At 43.9% G+C, this 18,354-nt stretch overlaps 2 protein-coding genes across 2 annotated transcripts; one reads left to right on the top strand and one right to left on the bottom strand.

Moving 5' to 3' along the window:
* Nucleotides 1-8,218: 8,218 nt before the first annotated feature.
* ankrd63 (ankyrin repeat domain 63) lies at nucleotides 8,219-9,820 on the top strand. Its single transcript, XM_008281419.1, has one exon. It carries the CDS (start codon nucleotides 8,219-8,221, stop codon nucleotides 9,818-9,820), a length of 1,602 nt encoding a protein of 533 aa, XP_008279641.1.
* A 1,863-nt stretch (nucleotides 9,821-11,683) lies between these two features.
* pak6 (p21 (RAC1) activated kinase 6) lies at nucleotides 11,684-17,937 on the bottom strand. Its single transcript, XM_008281418.1, has 8 exons — nucleotides 17,734-17,937; nucleotides 15,707-16,369; nucleotides 14,628-15,161; nucleotides 14,206-14,339; nucleotides 13,001-13,127; nucleotides 12,788-12,913; nucleotides 12,509-12,643; nucleotides 11,684-11,851 (listed from the first exon to the last, which is right to left on the bottom strand). The coding sequence occupies exons 1-8, from the start codon at nucleotides 17,935-17,937 to the stop codon at nucleotides 11,684-11,686; spliced, it is 2,091 nt and encodes a 696-aa protein (XP_008279640.1).
* Between the last annotated feature and the right edge of the window lie 417 nt (nucleotides 17,938-18,354).

The following is an 18,354-nucleotide window of genomic DNA, read 5'->3' as shown; positions in this document are numbered from 1 at the left end:
CTGAGTCCATGCAGCCTTCTCCTTGTTTAAAGTTGTCCTTGAGCACTGAAGTACACCGATATGGCGCAGTCTTATTCTAATCCATGTTGGTGAAATTACACTTCAAGCTTGTCCAAATCATTAGTTCACTTCTCCATTTCTTATTTTTATTTGATTTTTTTTTTGCATTTGTGTGCCATGGGGCAGCAGCTTACAGAAACATTCGGTGTGAAAAGGGTTACGAGTCACAGTGAAACCCACACAGCCATGACAACATGCATTTTTTATGTTATGCACTTAAGGCAGGTGAGTCACCAAGTGCCTCTTTTCAAAGAAATATCAGCCTTATCGTGGGTTCATTTTATGCAAAACTTCTGCTTTCACTCAGGGCTACATTTACTGTGTACTGTTTGTTGCTAAGAAAAGAGCCACAGAAGACAATTTGAGCAGTTAGAAGGTGAACGCTGAGCAACGTGAGTGCCAGAGCATGTGGGAGAGAGAATGGATAGCCATAGGCCTCAGGGCCGTTAGTTCATTTAAGAAGAAGTGAAGCTCCTCCGGGGAGCAGAGAAGGTTGTCATTTAGAGAGCTTTTGTGTCCCGAGGTGAGGTTTGACTGATACAGTCTGCCTCTGTTATTAATGTTGTCAGTAGTGATGTCTGGGTTCTACAGAGATGTTGTAAAATAGTAAAATCTATAAAATGTTGATCACAAAGACAAAAAGAAGAAGATGGGTTTCCTTTTAACTCAAAGTCCGTGAAGTGATGGACAGAGGGAACTTGATGAAAGATGCAACAGTGTCAGCGGTCAAGGCATCAAGTGAAATGAAACCTGGCATCTGCTTTTGTCCTACAGCCTCCAGGTGTTTTTTTTTTCTCTGTTTCATCCACTGACCCAGCCAAACATGCCATTTGCTGCAGTGGATGTGACAGTGTGGCAGACCTTTACTCCAGGTGCGGCTGAGTGTTACCCATCTCTGCACAATGTGGACATGAAACAAATACATTTGTTATCCATTTGTACAATTTATTGAGCTGTCAGAGGTGAGCGGGCCTGCAAGGCCACAAATGGGGCCTGTCAGGTGGGAGATGGAGAGGCAGCTCTGTGGCCCTCCGTCTCTTCCACACCATTGCAGGACAGGAATTTTCATCAGACCCGATAGATTAAGGAGAGGATACAGGTGGCTTATGGAACTGGCACTGCAGGGTTGGAAAAAAAAAAAAAAAGTGTTGCGGACACAGATTGAAGTCCTCTTATGCAACAGGAAACCGGTAACAAGTTTGATTACACTGTGAAGCTGGAGTCAGGAGTAAGCTTAGATTAGCATAAAGTACTGTAAGACACTGTAAGCAACAAGAACAGAAAAACTCACTCAATGGATAGTTCAGAGAAATCCACCAAACAGCAATTTAAAAGAACGATACTCTGAGTGTGTTTCCTTAAAACCGGAACTTTCTGACTGCATCTGGGTAAAAACCACCTAAAAATCTTGCATTTGCGTTTGGATTTTAAACTATCTCTCTGTAGTGCTGCTTTCTCTCGTTAATTAATAGTCATCCCCCCTATTGCCGTGGCAAAAGAACACGCCCTGTAGGTGCTAATGCGCTGTTGTCCAAAATGTCTCAGCCGAAGAGCTGATATTAAAGTCCTCTAAATCCGAAGGCTGAAGGAACAGCCTACTGTTTACCATCTGGTTGTGGCAGCCTGGCAAGCCCAAGTCACGGCCATAATTGATGAGAGTCGAGGAAGAAAAGACACTGAGGGGCCCGCCTCATGGCCAATAACATGCCAGTGGTCCTTGTGATTGGCAGCTCCTGGTGAGCTGTCACGTTCTTCAGCTGCAACCCTGTAACTCTGCGTAATTGTCCTCTTCCATCCACCGCTCGCTGACTTTCTTCTGTCTGCCTTCTGTCTTCTCGCAAAAATAAAAAAATACAAAGTCCCTCCGTTGGTCAGTTTTGTCATCCATCCATCTCATACTTTATCTTGTGGAGCTGGAGCCTATTCTGGTTGACTTAAGGCGAAAGGCAGAGTATTGTACGATTTTATTTTTTGGAAATAAACACCAAAAACAACACCCCAAGGACTTTAATTAAGGTTTGAAGTTCATTTAAACATTCTGCTGTTAAACACGACACTTGCTTTCTGCTATGGGACGACGGTGACCCCGCCTCAACCTTAGTGATGATACACACACCTCGGCTACACAGTGACAGCAGGCCAGCTGCTGCCTCTTTCCTGGAACCGATGGCGTGTGAAATCTCGACTCAACCTGAGACTGCTGCGTCCTTGTATCAAATCAAAGGGCATTAAAGGAATTGAATAGACACAAACACACATTATTGCTTTGGCTGAATACAAATGCATAATTTTAGTGCTTTTGCCAATGCAGGAGATGTGGTCTCTGATGACAGAGCTACCTGTGTTATGGTGTTACATAACTGCAAGGGGGAAAAAAAAAACATCTGATTGTGTTTCTGAAAATACCTCTGTAATAGCGATATGTTCCAGGAAGGTGTCATCTTGACAGGTTCGACAATATAACTCTGTGCCTTAGCTTTTCGTTCTTTACAAATTTGTGCCGGGAATGGAAAACTCAACACAAGTTGCATCAGTTTTTCACAGTGCGAGGCAGACGATAGTCTAAACCAGGTGTGCTCAATTAGTAGGGAGAAGATGAAGTAGTCCATGGAGGATGAGGGCATGTTGAGTCACTGGTAAGAAAACATTTTTAGCAACTATGAATGGGCCTTGTAGAATTTGGTCGTGCGTGAACTTAATTTCCTACCTTGTGCTCATACACTAATTTAGTCCCAGGTGTTAGTAGCTAAGTGGAGTTACCAAGAGGCTTTAGCTCAGTGTTTTGTTTCCATTTGCAAGTTTTTCTTGAAGAACCTGGAGAGATTTGTTGATTTTGTTGCACTGGAAGTGCACTCTCCCCAGTGACTAATTAAGACATTTAGGGCTGCGGATAACACCTTAACTTGACACAAGCTTTAATTTCTAATCAGGCATTCAAAGTGGCTCCTGCCTGGGCCAGGCCCGCAGTGAATGGGAGATCAGGTATTTACCATGACATCTCTGCTTTATTGCATATATCTGTCCAATTAGCAAGTCTCATGGTACCAAGTCATTCACATTCTGAATATTTCATCCACATTTCATTCATTTCATTTTCAGCGAACAGATAGTAGAGTGGTTTTATGTCATGCACAGAGGCACACTGAGCATGATTTGTGAAGGTTTTTTTACACTGCTATAACTGTCACCAGTAACTACGTACTGTTACTAATCTAGTTCAGTAATCCCTTTTGGGTTTGAAGTAATATTGTAAAATATAAAGAATTAGATTGAACATCCTTTTAATGGTGCTGTACAACAAATGCTCCGTGCATTTAATGGTAATTACATAAAATGTAATTGCACTGTTTTCTACTTAAAGATTGGATAAAAAGGTGTTTATGGTTTATACAGGAACTATGTAAGGAATGAATAGTATATTAATCCCAAGCTCATCTTGTAGGCTGAAGCAGAAAATGTCACCTCATATCCCAAGTCTTGTGGCCAACACAATAGCTGAAGCACAGCTCGCAGTGTGCCTGTGAGGATACATGATGTCCAGGTGGATCAAATCTGTTTCAGGGGATGAACTGTCCTCTGAAAAAGCTGCCAGAGTCTGAGTGCATTCAAACTGGGACACCTGATAAGAAGTCTCACGGTGAGCACCAGTGTTATCGAGCTCTGTGCACTTAATGTCTGTTTTATCAGTTTTACCCTAAAGGTGGCCTCCTATGTGTAATGTGTTTACCCTGCAAGTGATAAGCTGTTGGCGCAGTCTTTAATATGTAAGTCTGCTGACACAGCCTCAGACAGGTTTATGGTTTTATCAGAACCCTATAGAGTGACAGATGGAAAAAATAAAATCTAATCAAATTTAGCCCCCTGTGTAGGAGGCAGAGAAAAGGCTGTCATCAGTACCACCTCATGATATGGAAACTGTTCTATATGTTAATTATATTTGGAGTAGGTGGTCTAAGACGCTTCTGCAGTCATGATCTTGAATCGTGATGCCACACTTTAAATACAGGCATGTCTCCTGTAAAGAACCACGCTGCAGTTTTGATTTGAACCCTGTGATTTGCACTCTGGAGATCATGGTAGATGGAGATGTTTTGTATAGTTTCATAGTATTCAAACACGTTCACAGGATTCAATCATTGTCAAATTGTATGTTAAAAATGCAAAATCTACAGAAAGTGAAATTGAATGTGATCTGATTGTTGGTTCGGTCATCTTATGATGCTACAGAGAGCTCAGTGACCGAAGAAAACTGCTTTTTAAATAAAAGAGATCGAGACAGCCTGGCCTGACTCGTCGTAAAATCAGAAAAACAAGCCTAAATTGAAAATCTGATCATAAAAATGTGACAAAATTGGATTCCTAATGTTGCTACCAAATCCAAAAAATCTCTGTTTTAATATGCTGATGGTACAGGATCGAGGTAACATTATAAGTGTGAATTCATCAGCCCATCTTTAAGTCAGAGACAAAGGTGAGCATCATTTGAATTGAGCAGCATACATTTAGTCTATAAAAAAATCCTGACCCACTAGAGGAAGTTCTCCCCTTTAATTGATCTTCAACAATTAAGGTTTGGCTTTTTTGACAATAAATTACAAAAAAGGGCTCGTTCCTGTCAAAGTGGGAACAGGTTTCTACATGTAGAATAAAAATGTAAAAGGTTAAATAAATTATTGTGTAAGTATTTATCCCCTTTAAAGTGACTCAACTAATTCAATGCAGCTTTATCCCATCGATTATTGGCCCCCAAAAGGAAAGTATAAGTCAGGGGATGGACGATGAAGATAATTTCGAAGTCCTTAAACATCTCTTGTATACTTAAATCTATCATTAAGAAATGGAAGGAATGTAGCACATGTGTAAATCTGCCTTGATCAACCTCAAACACTGAATCCCTGTGTAAGACATGACATGAGTAAGAGTTCTGCATTGGGAGGCCACCAAGACACCTACGAGGTGTGTCAGAGAAGTTCCAGGACTGGTGTCACAAAAGATATATCCACCCATTCATCCATCATCTATACATTGCTTCATCCTCACTAGGGTCATGGGGGGCTGGAGTCTAGCCCAGCTGACTCAGGGTGAAGGCAGGGAACATCCTGGACAGGTCATCAGTCTATCAAAAGGTAGATTTCAAACCCAAACTACAAACTACTTCAGATGATCAACCAGCACATGTACAAAGAAATCCTGCGGCGTTTGCTTCGTTCGGTGCACGAGAAGAGGCGAGAGTTGTGGCAGGACAAGTCGTCGCTGCTTCACCATGACGACTGCTCACGACGCCCTGAGCATCCAAAAGTTCCTGGCTGAGAAGAACATCTCTGTGCTGGAGCAACCTCCCTACTCACCCCACCTGGCTCTGTGGGATTTTTTCCTCTTCCCCAAGCTCAAGGGGGTCATCAAGGGGACCCGTTTTGAAGACGTGGATGACATCAAGATGGTTGTGACGACGGAGCTGTGGAGGATCCCGAAAGAATCGTTCCAGGAGTGCATGGCGGCGTGGCAGAGAAGGCTGAGGAACGGTGTTAGACTCCAGGGGGATTACTTTGAAGGGGAAAACCTGTAGTTTGTAGTTTGGATTTGAAATCTATCTTTTGTGACACCAGTCCTGAAACTTCACTGACACACCTCGTAGGACTTCTCTGAAGGAGCTACAAGCTTCAGAGGCTGAAATTGGAGAGACTTTGCATGCAGCAACAGTTGCTTGTTCTTCACCAGTCAAAGCTTTATGGGAGAGTTGCAAAGAGAAAGCCAAAGGTGGCCTTGAAAGCCGCTGTGTATTTTGTTTCAAATGTGTACTTCCAGCAGTATATGAATGACATTCTGTTCACCGCAAGATAAATGCAGGAACATGACATTGAGTTCAGTTTACTTTGAGCTTTCACTACAGTTTAAAACCCATTGCTGTGAATAAATGTGAGCTTTGCAGCAGAAAACACTGTCAGGGATATCTTACACCAAGCAACACATGCTGTATAATAGCTGATTTCTAAAACTGCTTGTTGAATGCATCCTTCAGACAACCTATCCACTGCATCGGTGGCAGTTTTCATACCTATAGGTATGAACAAGAATAGTTATTCCTGAATTGTGAAGTTTAGCAAGATAAAGCTACTGCGTCGGTCAGGCAGAAATATATCAACAGCTGTTTCATCCATTATCATCAATTCCCCGATTTTTTCCTCTTGCGTCAACATGTGGTTCACATTTGTGGTTTAAGTAAAATTATTGTTTAAGAGATTGTGATTAAATTTGCTAGACTTTTTGTCATCCATCAGCTAATGACAAAAAACATAAAACTATGAGCAACAGCTGTCTTTTGTACAAACTTATATATGTTGGCATTCTAACAAGATAAATTAAGATGCTCCAACAGAGCTGCTAGCATGGCTATACACTCTTAGTCTTGTTAGCTTTTTGGTCAGTTCCTTTCACAGACATGGCTCCATCAGTAATCCACTTCAATCGTTTCATTACTTGAACTGAATAACTCCTTTTTCTTTTCATATGCTTTGAAGGAAGAGCATGAATCCTGAGAATCTGAGCATTGTGGTACTAAAGCTAGAGTGGCATCTTTGGCATCATAAGAACTTAAACCTACCGAGACGTTACTGAATGACCTTGTCATAAAATGATGTGACTTTATAATGAAAAAGACAGTATTGTTGGCTTCCATCCGCTGAAAGACACACAGGAGGACGCGTCTGTTAATGAATTCCAGCCATGTTTAGATGAGTGAGTAGCTCTCGGTGTTACATAAAGGACCCGCTGAGGGTTTGATGAAGCCGGATGGCGAACAGTGAGTGACGTGGAGTCCAGGTAATGTTTCTCTCACCTCCACTGTTTGGCACAGTTTTGGTCCTGCTGAGATTTATATTAGCAATTAAAATTAAATTCTGGTCTTGTGGAGGAGTAACAGCTGTGTTAAAGGGGTTTATGTCACAAACCCTGACAACAACAAAAAAGAGAGATAAGTGATGAAAATGAGGCTATAAGCGAACAGGAGAAATTAAAAAGTGTCATATTAATTTAATTAGTACAGATAGTGCAGCAACAGATGAATTAGCTGCTGGTTTATCTTTGCACAAACATAGTCTAACGCTACTTCACTGCTAGAGGCAATACTCCCGTAGTGTAGCCTGGTTGTAGTTACAGAGGCAAACCATAGTCACGTGTCCATTTGACAGTTATTTTCAGCGTTACTTCAGAAAGCAACAGAAAATCGTTCTGAGCTCCTCATGCAAACAGTGGTCTTGTCTGTAAATCTGTGTGATAAAATGGGATCAGAGTCAGTCACCACATCAGCTGGGCACAGTTTATTTTATTTTCTTTTACTGCTGTTTTATATTGGAGTTCATTTGGAGTACATTTCTCCCTAATAGAAAAAAAAAAGACCTTCATGCAAAGTCATTGTAATAAAACCTTGAGAAAGTCAGAGCACAATAGAGCCGCTTAATTTGAACTTGTTGCACTCGATTGGTGGTTGAAGCAGCCTGCACACAGAAATGCAGAGTGGATGGAGGGATGCAGCATTACAAAGACCTGCTGCAAAAAAAAAAACAGGTGCATGTTAATTTTTCCTCCCTTTCCCCCTTCTCCCTTTGAAGCGAACTCTCAAAGACTGACTTCAGTCTTCCCTCCAGCCTTCGGTAAGAGTCCCTCCTACAATATGTAAATAGGACTCGACATAATGTACCATTTATTGATTTTTACCAAGTACTAGATTGTCCTTTAAATGTTTGACTACCCTATCACCAGCAAGAATTTGTTAATTGAGTTCATTTGCGTCAAAGAAAATTAAAAAATCGGCGCATTTAAGTTAACCTCACAGACCTCACATGAAAAAACACTGGCCATGTTTTTCTCCTTGAGTAATTATTCTGTTCAAATAGCATATATTTCTCTCCAGGCAGAGAGTGCTTGGACTGAATGGATGCTGCCACTGCATAATGGTCCTCAGACGTTTGTTTCCTAGGCAACGTGGGGAGGGCATGCGGAGAGGGAGGTATAAAAACACTGGCAGCTCCTCTGTGAGTCTTACTCTGAGGTAAATGCACTCCCTGTCAACACAGAGCGCCTCGGAGAACTTGCTACACACTTTCTCTCCCGATTTTGCCACCTTCTTTCTCGGCTCGGCTCCACAAGTGGCTGTTCAAGAATGATGCGGCCAAAAGATTTACGCCAGGGCTCCGGCACCAAGACTTTCCTGGACGCCATGCACGGCGGTAAAGTCCACCTGGCGCGCTTCATCCTGGACGCCTTGGATGGGCGCATTATCAACTCCAAGACGGAAAACAGCCGCACCCCACTCATGTACGCCGTCTGCCTGCAAGACCCCGGGACCAGGGCCAAGTTCACCCGGCTGCTGCTGGAGAAAGGGGCGGACGTCAACTGCCAGGACGAGGACGGTCGCACAGCCCTGAGCCACGCCTGTGAGCTGGGTCACCTGGATGTGGTCAAGCTTCTCGTGCAGTTCAACGCTGACCCGGATGTCTCTGATGCCTGGGGTAACAGCTCTCTCATGTATGCTGCGTTTTCTGGCCACAGCCAAGTTCTGGAGTTCCTGGTCAGGGCTTTTAAGAGACTGGGACTGAGGTTGGACAGGACCAATAATGCCGGTCACTCAGCCATCGAGGTGGCCAACTTCTTCGGGCACAACCAGTGTGTCCAGATTCTGAACTTTCCTTGCAGGAGGAGTGTTGGCACAGACGTTGATTCGGGTACCACTGTTGAAGGTGAGTGCCGCCTGCCCAACAGGCTCCCCCGGCACGTTCTGGAGAGGTTCTCCAAGCAGTTGAGTACCGAAGACCAGCTGCCGGGGGTATTTCAGAGACAGCTGAAGATTACAGACAGCAGTGGACTTTGGAATCGGTTCAAATGCCCTCGGAGCCAGTCTCAAGAGGACAACCATCGCCACAGTTGGGCTCTGCCTCCTCAGCTAGAGAAAAGCCAGACTGAAGGGGATCACAGCATTCTCTTCACTGCCAAACAACTGCAAAACTGCCAGCTTAGAGAGCTGAGGGGGGCTAAAACACTGAACTCTCTTCCCGAGCCAAGCCAGAAAGATGTCAGCCGAGACACGAGACTCCCAGAGCAAAAACCGGAGAGTTTTCCTCTCTGGGGAAAGGCAAAGTCATTTAACCTGGACCTTCTGAGCAGCAGAAAGCAGTCCTATCAGGGTGATGTGCGAGACATGAGCCTGTCAGCCAGCAAATTAAAGAGAGCTTCGCTACAGGATGAGAGATGCCTGATAGACAAGATGGAATGTCAAGGGAACACCCGGGGCCTGACAAACGATGCTGACAAAATTGTCTCAGTGCCAAAACCTCTTTTAAACGGCAAGAGTCAGCCGGTGAGAGCACTCGAAGAGAATGTCAAATTGCAGAATGAAGAGGCTAATGACATGGCTTCATCCGGCAGGAGAGAGCAGCAGAAGAGGGGAAGCTTCGGCCCGACCACCAGACACAGCAAACTACTTTTTGCCAGGGGGGAGATGGAGTCAGGGAAGCTCCCCAGCCGCACCCCCGGGTTCATGGGCCTGGGGACCAGACTGCTGCGTCGCTTCACCGCTCCAGAGTTCATGAGGATGGTGATAGACTGCTCGTCGGGCTCCTCGAACGGCAGAGGTCGGATGTCCCGCTCCGAAACCTTCCCCCTGTCACACACACACCAGCAGGTCAACAGCCAGCCGAGCGTCGACAGCATCAGCGGAGTGAAGTGTGAATTTGAAAGCTGCTCGTCTCAGTCCACGCTCAATTAGGATGAGGACAGTGTCAGACAACAGAAACGGATGGTAGTGCTGTTTTTAACAACACATGAAATCCTTACATTTAAATACTTGGCAATGTAGCCTATATAGGAGAGAAATAATCCTTTGCTTTTGTGCAGTTAATTAGTTTTTTCAATATTTATTGATTTAAAAAACAAGAAGTGTAAAGCTGTTCAGTTGCATAAAGCTGCATACAATTTTGCATCTCATATTGATAATGAAATTATTTATAAATTAATATAATATCAGTCTGTGAGCTACTGAAGTGAATATTTTCTTTCAGGTATATAAGATTTATATTACAAGGAATTCAATGTCTTTGATATCGCTTCTGTGTTTTTAAGAAAAAAATGTATTTTGCTTAAAGATATTCAGTGACTGTGCAATCATGCTAAATATCTAATAAATACTTTAAAACACACTGAGCCTGTATTTATGCGTGTGCACGTGGGGGGAGGGAAAAAGAATTAAATGAGTTCGATTCAGTATGCATCATTTATTGATTTATACAAAATTAAAATGTGTAATTCTCTTTTTCATGAATGATCCACACAGAAATAGAAATACATGAAACATGTCAACATGTATCCGTGTTAGAATACAAAGACTATGTGCAAAGTGTTTCTCAGCAGGCTGATGTCCTGCAGCATCACATGCCAGGCCTGTGTGCTTTATCTAGGCAAACAAATGCAAATACAGTCACACGCGCATCTTCCTCAGGAGCAACACACACACACACACACATCTTGTGATTTTTAAAAAGTCTGTCACATTACAAAGAGGGTTGTATCAGAAGCAAACACTGAGATGTCGCCTCACACACACACACATACACACACCCACCCATGCACTCACACACACACACACACACAACTATACACTCACATTTCAGTAAAGAAAAGTAACAGTTTAAACTCATTTCATATAATTTACTGCAGTGAATCAGCAGGTATAAGGACCTAATATTCAATATTTTTATTTACATTATTAATTTATCTGCTTATGTTTCAAGTCCATACTTAATAATGAAACCTTATTTGCAACTTCACATCATACAAACGACACACAACACCTTTTTTTTTTTTTTTGAAATAAAGAATAAATATGAAAAAGAGGAATATGGTACTGGTGAATTTCCAATAGCCCAATAGTAGCAGCTGGGCTTTCATCTACCCATTTATTATGCTAATAAAGGAGAATTGTCTTTCACATCCCAGTTTGGTACATATTCAAGCATTCACATCAGGCCAGGTGTGCCTCCGTTTGGCCATGCAAAGAGTGTGTATTGACCGGTTTGTTGTCCACTTTCCACAACAGAGTGTTGAGTGTGCAGAGGTAACTTTATCCTTGTTTAATAATGTCACAATGAGCTACTGTGGTTTTGAGCCTAACACCAGCTTTATAAGCTTTACAAAGCTGGCAATAATGCCCACTATGAACACTATACAGGAGTTTTAGAGTAGCATGTGTTCATTACATACAGTTTTGTGGAATTTGCAATCGGTTTGATATGCACCATGTTGTGCTGTGTTGAATCCCTCTGAATGTTACAGGAAGCCAATCAATATTCAGATCGAACCGAGTTGAGAGGTGAGGAAATGCATGCTGCCTTTAACTCACTCCTAAAGTGCTTCTCTCATGCCCGAGACCATGCGGTGTCTGTCAACCAACCAAAATTGCGTCTTAGCCACCATCACTCTGGCAGCAAAATGCCGTCTGCGTCTGCTTCTCTGGAGCTGATAGCCCCATTGGCTTGGGTGCTAGAGGAGTTGGACCTCGGTGCTGGTCCTCCTTCCGAGGCCCGGACAGGTCAGACTTGAAGCTGGGTGTTGGGAGACCGGGAGCCCCATTGGGTCAGCAGCGGGACATGCGTTTGCGGTACTGCTCCACCAGCGGGACCAGGCACTGAGGTGAGCCGCTCTGCAGCAGGAAGGGGTGCTCCAGCAGGTCGGTGGCGCTGGCCCGTTCTAGGGGATCCCGAGTAAGCATACGGTCCAGGAAGTCTTTAAGAACTGGAGAGATCTGCACCAGAGAGCAATAAGTACAGTGTACAATATATTTTAACTCCAACGAATCATTCCAGTTGTTATTTAATGCATTCATATGACATTTTGAAAAGAAAAACATCTCAGTCGTCAGCTCATAGGTTAACATTTATTTATGTGTTATTCATCTATTCACAATCAGATACGTGCATTTTGTTCAATTATGAGATACACAATGCGGATGTATTTTTAGGTCAAAGCTGAACCACATGTGTGTTACGTAAGTAGAGTCAAAAATAGAGACTTCAGCTTCTTATGAGAAATGGGCTTAAAGTGTGAAGAAGCTCCTTTGTCAAGTGGAATTTAGATTTTCTGATACTGTCAAAACAAATCCATAGGTTAAAAAGAGTGTTGTGTTCACTGCAATACTATAAATAACTACACTATAATTTCTTGTATTTCTCTTTATCAGAGTGATAATAATAAACAATTTCTGACAAGCAAAGTGTTTCTTTTGTTTTTAAAGTCATAAAAATCATAGTGTTTTTTTTTTTTTCCCTCCAGTAGTTGCTGAGATATTTCAATCTGGATCAAAACAGTGAACCAACTGCCTGACAGACCAAAAACCATGTTGTTAAATTTGCTACACTATCTTTGAAGCACGCTGTAAGTGTGCGTGAGTCTGCTCTCGTACCTGGTTGACATTTCGTACAGTGGGAGCTGGCTCATCTCTCAGCCTCTTCATCGCTGCTACAGGGGTTTCACTGAAGTACGGGGGCTCTCCATCCACCATCTCTACCACCATGATGCCCATCGACCACACGTCGACCTGGCACACAGTGACACAGAGGGGGAAAAAAAAATTGTGTAACAGATCTCATAGCACAGATTGCCACTGTTGGCTCTCATGCTGCCTGACAGAGATCACCACAGTTATTCAGTGGGAGCAACAGTTGAATTTGTGCCTCCACACCTCAGTGCCATATGGTGATTTGGAGATGACCTCGGGAGCCATCCAATAAGGTGTCCCCACGAGGGACTTCCTCTTAGGGATGTCCTTACTGATCTGAGCGCAGAAGCCAAAGTCTGAAAGCTTGACCTGTTTGGGGAATAAAAACAAAAAAAACTTTACTATCAAGATGTCAAACAAAACAAGAAGCAACGAAAGAACAGCAACACATCGTACCCTTCCGTCTAATGTGAGCAATATGGAGTCACTCTTGATGTCTCTGTGGATGACTCCCTGTGAATGGAGATAGGCCAGGGCTTGCAGAACAGCTTCACACACTGTGGCAATCTGCTCTTCGCTCAGCCTGCGGGGCACACAAGTTTGCACACATGTAGTCAGATTTTACATTTTAAGTTTTCAATTAGTAGTTGCAGCAAATCAGCAGCTCCGCAAGTTGAAATTCACGAATCACTGCACATTACAGGTCACGATAAAGAGCGCAAGGTCCAAAACAGCTGCTTCGAATGACGAGCAAAACGTGTTCATTCCTCTGCAGTGGTAATGGGACTTTGATATTTCACAGGTGCGACGCATACGTATTAGAGACAGGAGATAAAAAGCCACTTTCGAGCAGCATGAAAGGTCAGGTGCCCACCGCAAAGCAAGGTAACACAAGGTAACAATTACTGCACAGTGCTGTTTTCTCCCACACATGACTACCACCTGAAACCGTGTTAAATAAAATGCACTCATACATTTAGACAGATTTATTAATTTAGAGAAACTGTAATGAGTCAGAAAAAAGTACTTGACACCAGACAGCAGCCAGGAAAAACAGAAGAAAGTGAAGCCTCTCGTTCTTGATTGTTCTATCAATACACAGATTATTTTAGTCTTTGACAAGCAGTGGCTGTGACAGCTGGCTCATTTTATATGTCATCTGGCTTGAGAGAAATTTTTTCATCCCTTAGAGTCAAGTGATCTAACCCTGAGGTCACCCTATGGAGATCGAGCCAGCCATCTGTTAATAATATAAAACACATTGACAGCTCCAAACAAATACACCCTGACTAAACTCAACTCCCTGCTGCTGGTCAATATGTTTTCCTCATTTTTGATATATGCACTACAGAGCATTGTGACAGCACTGGGGAATCAAATTTCCACCCAAAATTGACATTCCACATGGCATGTAAACACGCACAAATTCAATTACCTTATTGAATTTTTATTTTTCCCAAGAGAAAAGCAGCGGATGTGCTGTGCAAGAGAAGAGTCAATGACAATCTCTGTGCTGCTTGGATCAACACTGATCATTCACCGGTTAATACCACACTACCCCCTTGTGGTTGATTTGGTTATTAAAAATGATATGACAACTAGTTGGAATGCACCAAGTGCAGCTGTTTAAGAGGGATTATGCCGTTTTCTCCCGTTCGTACCTGGTTTCAGACACGATGTTGGTTAGTGCTCCACCCTGCAGGTACTCCATGATGACCCACAGCTCCTCCTCCACCAAGGCAGACTTAAACATCTCCACCACGTTCCTATGCTGGTAGTCCCTCATTATGACCACCTGCAGGACAAAACATTCATGTTAGTACCATAATCTCTGGAGATGCAAAGAACAATGTGGAACAATGCTGGTTCTGTAGCATTAAAGGTGCAGAACCTCCTTTAGTCCCTAGTGTGGGTCGATGTCAACAGCAAACATAAGTCAAGATTACTCTGATGACGTCATTAGAGTTATTTTCTCATACTTTGGAAAGCATTTCCAAAGCCATTAAAGACATTATTTGTTTTTAGGTTCAGTAGTTAAAGGCTAAACTTTGCTTGCATTTGTCTGTAGGGACATTTTTCGTACCTCATTGAAGAGCAGCTCTCTCCTCTGCTGCCGCCGCAGGTCCATCATCTTCACCGCCACTTGCCTTCCGCTGTGCTTCTCTGTGGCGATACACACCACCCCGGTTGAGCCCTCTCCGATCTTCACAAAGTTCTCCAGGTAAGACCGTGGATCGCCCTTGTCTACCACCATCTGCAGGGCCGCCTTAAACTGTTCATGTGTCACCTTGGGTGGGTCGGGAGGCGGTCTGGGTGAAGGATGCTGCGGGGGTCTGAAGGCAGGGGAGCAGGTACCTGGAGGACTGGTGGCTAGTGAGCCTGTAGGGGAAGGTCGCGGTTGGGAAGGGCTGTCCTGCCGAGGGTAAGGAGGGTTGGGGCACCCAGAGTGTCTGAGAAAGGGGTCTGGTCCGCTGGGTCTCAGTCCCATGTTAGGGGACAAGCCCAGGGTGTAGCTAGCTGAAGATCGCACAGTCCGCTGGGGTCTGATGCCTCCCACAAGAGGACTGCTGGTGCCAGTGGGCAGGAAACCAGAGTGGTACCTCACTGCCGACTCTGCCTGCAAGACAGAATAGAGGAAGGGTGAGGTAAATCAGGAGAGAGAGCTGAAGGGAAGTTGGCCTCCTGCCTGAGGTTCATGACCCACTTTAAAATTGAATGTAAATCAAGTCCTTCGCTTTCACTCTGCATCCACTTCACCTAATATGACCGATGTAAAGATGTTGCTGTGTGGCCCCAAGTGTCCCACTGAGATCTTGGCAAACACACTTTCTTTCACCATTTACAATCCCGCAGGCACTTTAAACCCACAATTCATTTTTTTTAACACTAGAATTAAATAAAACGCTCAAACCCAGAGCTTTAATCACCTTTAGTGTAAAGCCAATCAATAAGCCGCTTCGCTTTAGTTGCACAACCTAAGCATTAAAATGATGATTTCTTGAAAAAAAAAAAACTATTTTTAATGCATTCAGAGCTCATGCAAAAAACATGCTGAGTACTCATAATATGATGTACATAGCATTAACTGAAATATGCATATATTGTGTATTCTATGAATAATGTATTATCAGTGGACTTAATTGCTGCAAAGACGAAGCTTACTTTCAGGTCATAGGAGGAGAACGGCCTCCCTGGGCTGTTCTGTGGGTGCATGTACATCGGTAGATTGGGCCGGAGCTCCGTGGTGACCGTTCCTTGATCTCCGTGGGGCTGCTGTACAGTCATAGCTGGGCTGTAGAAACAAGCTACAGGTCTCTGATTAGGCGGCATTCCTCTGGGAAGCTGGAAATCTCTCTTCCATATGACTCTTTCCTGAGGACTGCCCACCTCTCCACTCATATAAGCCCCGTGACTTGGCATCTGGATGTTCTGGGACTGAGCAGGGAGCGAGGGTCCCTCCATGGAGCTGACGCCAACTTCGTAGGTGGACTTGGCCTTTGGCAAGATCCCGTTAGGCTGCAGAGTGATGCTCTTCTTCATGCCTAAGTACGGGGTGTTGGTCTCGCTGTGGATGTTCCTGGCCCTGTCCCTCCACGGATCCTGACCCGCGTCCTCCTCGTCATCATCGTCCTGGGTCAGGCCCTCGTACTGGTACGTGTCCCCCTCGTTCACCTCCCCCAGCCTCCCCAGAGACTGAGCCCTCTTCCTGGCAGAGGGGCTGCTCTTCCGCAAAGAGTTGGAACTGGTCACAGACAGGCGGCTCATATCGTTGATCATGGCTGCGATGTAGTCTCCGTGACCGATCATGCTCCCACGCACAATGGTCTGAAAAGGGGACAGGCGTTTATCTTTATCACACTCTGCATGGCATGATTACATTATAGAAAGATTCCGGACTGAAAGGAATAATGAGGGTGACATAATCATTGCTCAGAGGCGAGTTAAATTTAGACTTGGGAATCTGTAAAGGACATCTTTGTCATTCTTCAAAGACAGCAACTTTAAATCATTTTCCCAGTGGCTTCTTCTGACATTACACTGACAAATATTCCGAGCAAATCTTTCAAGAGGAACACTGTAAAGACAGAGCCTCCACAACTGCTCCTATGTTTTCAGAAATTACACATAACTGCTTATAAGACTTTTGAAGTGGTACGCATAGTTGGCAGGCAGGCAAAGAGTCTAAACTTGCCCTGACATAAAGTGATCATACGAACTTTAGACGAACTTTAGATGTTTTTGCCGGAACAGTGTTCACGTAGGAGTGAGTGCATGGCTGCTTATTAGTCAGTCTCGGGGTAGAGTCACGCTCAGTTCACAGTCAGCCAGCAGCCTCTCCTGTTTCTCTGGCTCGGGGCCATTACATCTGCACAGGGGGTAGAGGTCAGATGACACCTCACCTACTGTAGCACCTCTCTGAAAGGAGACAATGACAGGTGATAATGGCCTTGGGAAGACATTGTATTTTAGAAGATGCTGTGTAATTACCTATATTACCCTTAAATTTGATCAAATTTGCTGCCTTTTGCGCTTAAATCAAGACATAATCTAAACAGTGCTTTGTTCTTTAACGCAGAACTTCTACTGATTGTGCAATTAAAACTATAATTCTGACCTAAATGCTGACACGATGATTCTCATATTGCACTAATCACATCATGGAGTTAATGAAATGTTGATGTTGTCTCTATTATTTTTTTCCTGAAGAGCCAGAAAAAGCATCGACAGTATGCCCTACGAAGCGTAGAAATACTGAGATTTGCAGGCTTTATCACTCACTGGCATTTCCTTTGCTGTACCTGCAGTTTTTATTCCTTCTGCTTGACATCTGTGGGAAGGTACCATGGACTGTTATTAATTGCCTGCATGGGGTAATAAATCTTGTGGCCCCTGTGAGTATTCAACATTGTACAGTCAGTGTACACAGCAGGGTCATTAGCTGAGCCCCATGATAGATAAGAAAGCAAAAAGATGGGGAGGGGAGCGAGCTTTCCACATTGTCATCGGAGGATTATGGCATTTTCTGAGACAGCAGAATCCCTCTGCAGCACTGGAAAAATACTTCTGCACTGATAAAACTATCAGCATATCTTTACGCATTAGCCCCCCGAGATTGAAGCTAAACTGCGGCGTGCCATTTGTGAGCGGTCAGAGAATCAATGAAGAGTTAAATGGACGGTGCAGGATACCTTCTTTGGCCTCAGCTCCACCTCTGTGATCCTGGAAGGGTCCACCATGGGTTTGGGCCTTCGCAGGTTCTCTATCAGGCTCTGCCATTGGGTCGGCAGGCCTATGAAGCAGCCGCGCTTGGCGTCAAACGAGGTGTGGACACGGTGCTCAAAGTTCTTGGGCGCTGATATCTCAGGCCTCTTCTTTTTCTTCTTGCGAAACATCCTCAGGTCCGGAAGGGCGACAGCCTGCCTGCTTCAAAATGTCCCTGTAGAGAAAACAAACGTCGCTCAACATTTCATAGCGCATGTTAAAGTAACTGTAATCGTTGATGTTTGAATGTAAGCAAATCTCTTCTGCCACCACGATTAAAAACATAGGGTAGAAAAACATGCTCTCTTCTCTCTGACCAGGTGTAGTCAAATAAAATCTGCCGACAGATTATGCTTCCACACGGGAGAAAGTATTGAAATAGCTCATCTGAAAGCTCTGTTGTGTCTGGGATGTGGAGGTCCCATGTTGCCTTGCTGGCTGTCACGAGCTTGTGCCGCTGAGAACAGCTCCAAGGAGAGCGCATGGATTTGTAAGCACATGTGTAATGAAGGATATCTGGTCAATTAAGGCTTATTCATTCACTGTGC

This window comes from Stegastes partitus, unplaced genomic scaffold (genome assembly GCF_000690725.1).
Source record: "Stegastes partitus isolate 25-593 unplaced genomic scaffold, Stegastes_partitus-1.0.2 Scaffold233, whole genome shotgun sequence".
NCBI classification, from domain to species: Eukaryota; Metazoa; Chordata; class Actinopteri; family Pomacentridae; genus Stegastes; species Stegastes partitus.
This window is presented reverse-complemented; position numbering and strand designations above follow the sequence as displayed.

Excerpts from the sequence above, each read along its gene's own strand:
- ankrd63 (XM_008281419.1), top strand. The coding sequence starts at position 8,219 with ATGATGCGGCCAAAAGATTTACGCCAGGGCTCCGGCACCAAGACTTTC.
- pak6 (XM_008281418.1), bottom strand. The coding sequence starts at position 17,937 with ATGTTTCGCAAGAAGAAAAAGAAGAGGCCTGAGATATCAGCGCCCAAG. Across the intron at positions 16,370-17,733 it reads TGGAGCTGAGGCCAAAGAAG|ACCATTGTGCGTGGGAGCAT; the intron begins GTATCCTGCACC and ends TCCCCTTTTCAG. Across the intron at positions 15,162-15,706 it reads TCTCCTCCTATGACCTGAAA|GCAGAGTCGGCAGTGAGGTA; the intron begins GTAAGCTTCGTC and ends TCTGTCTTGCAG.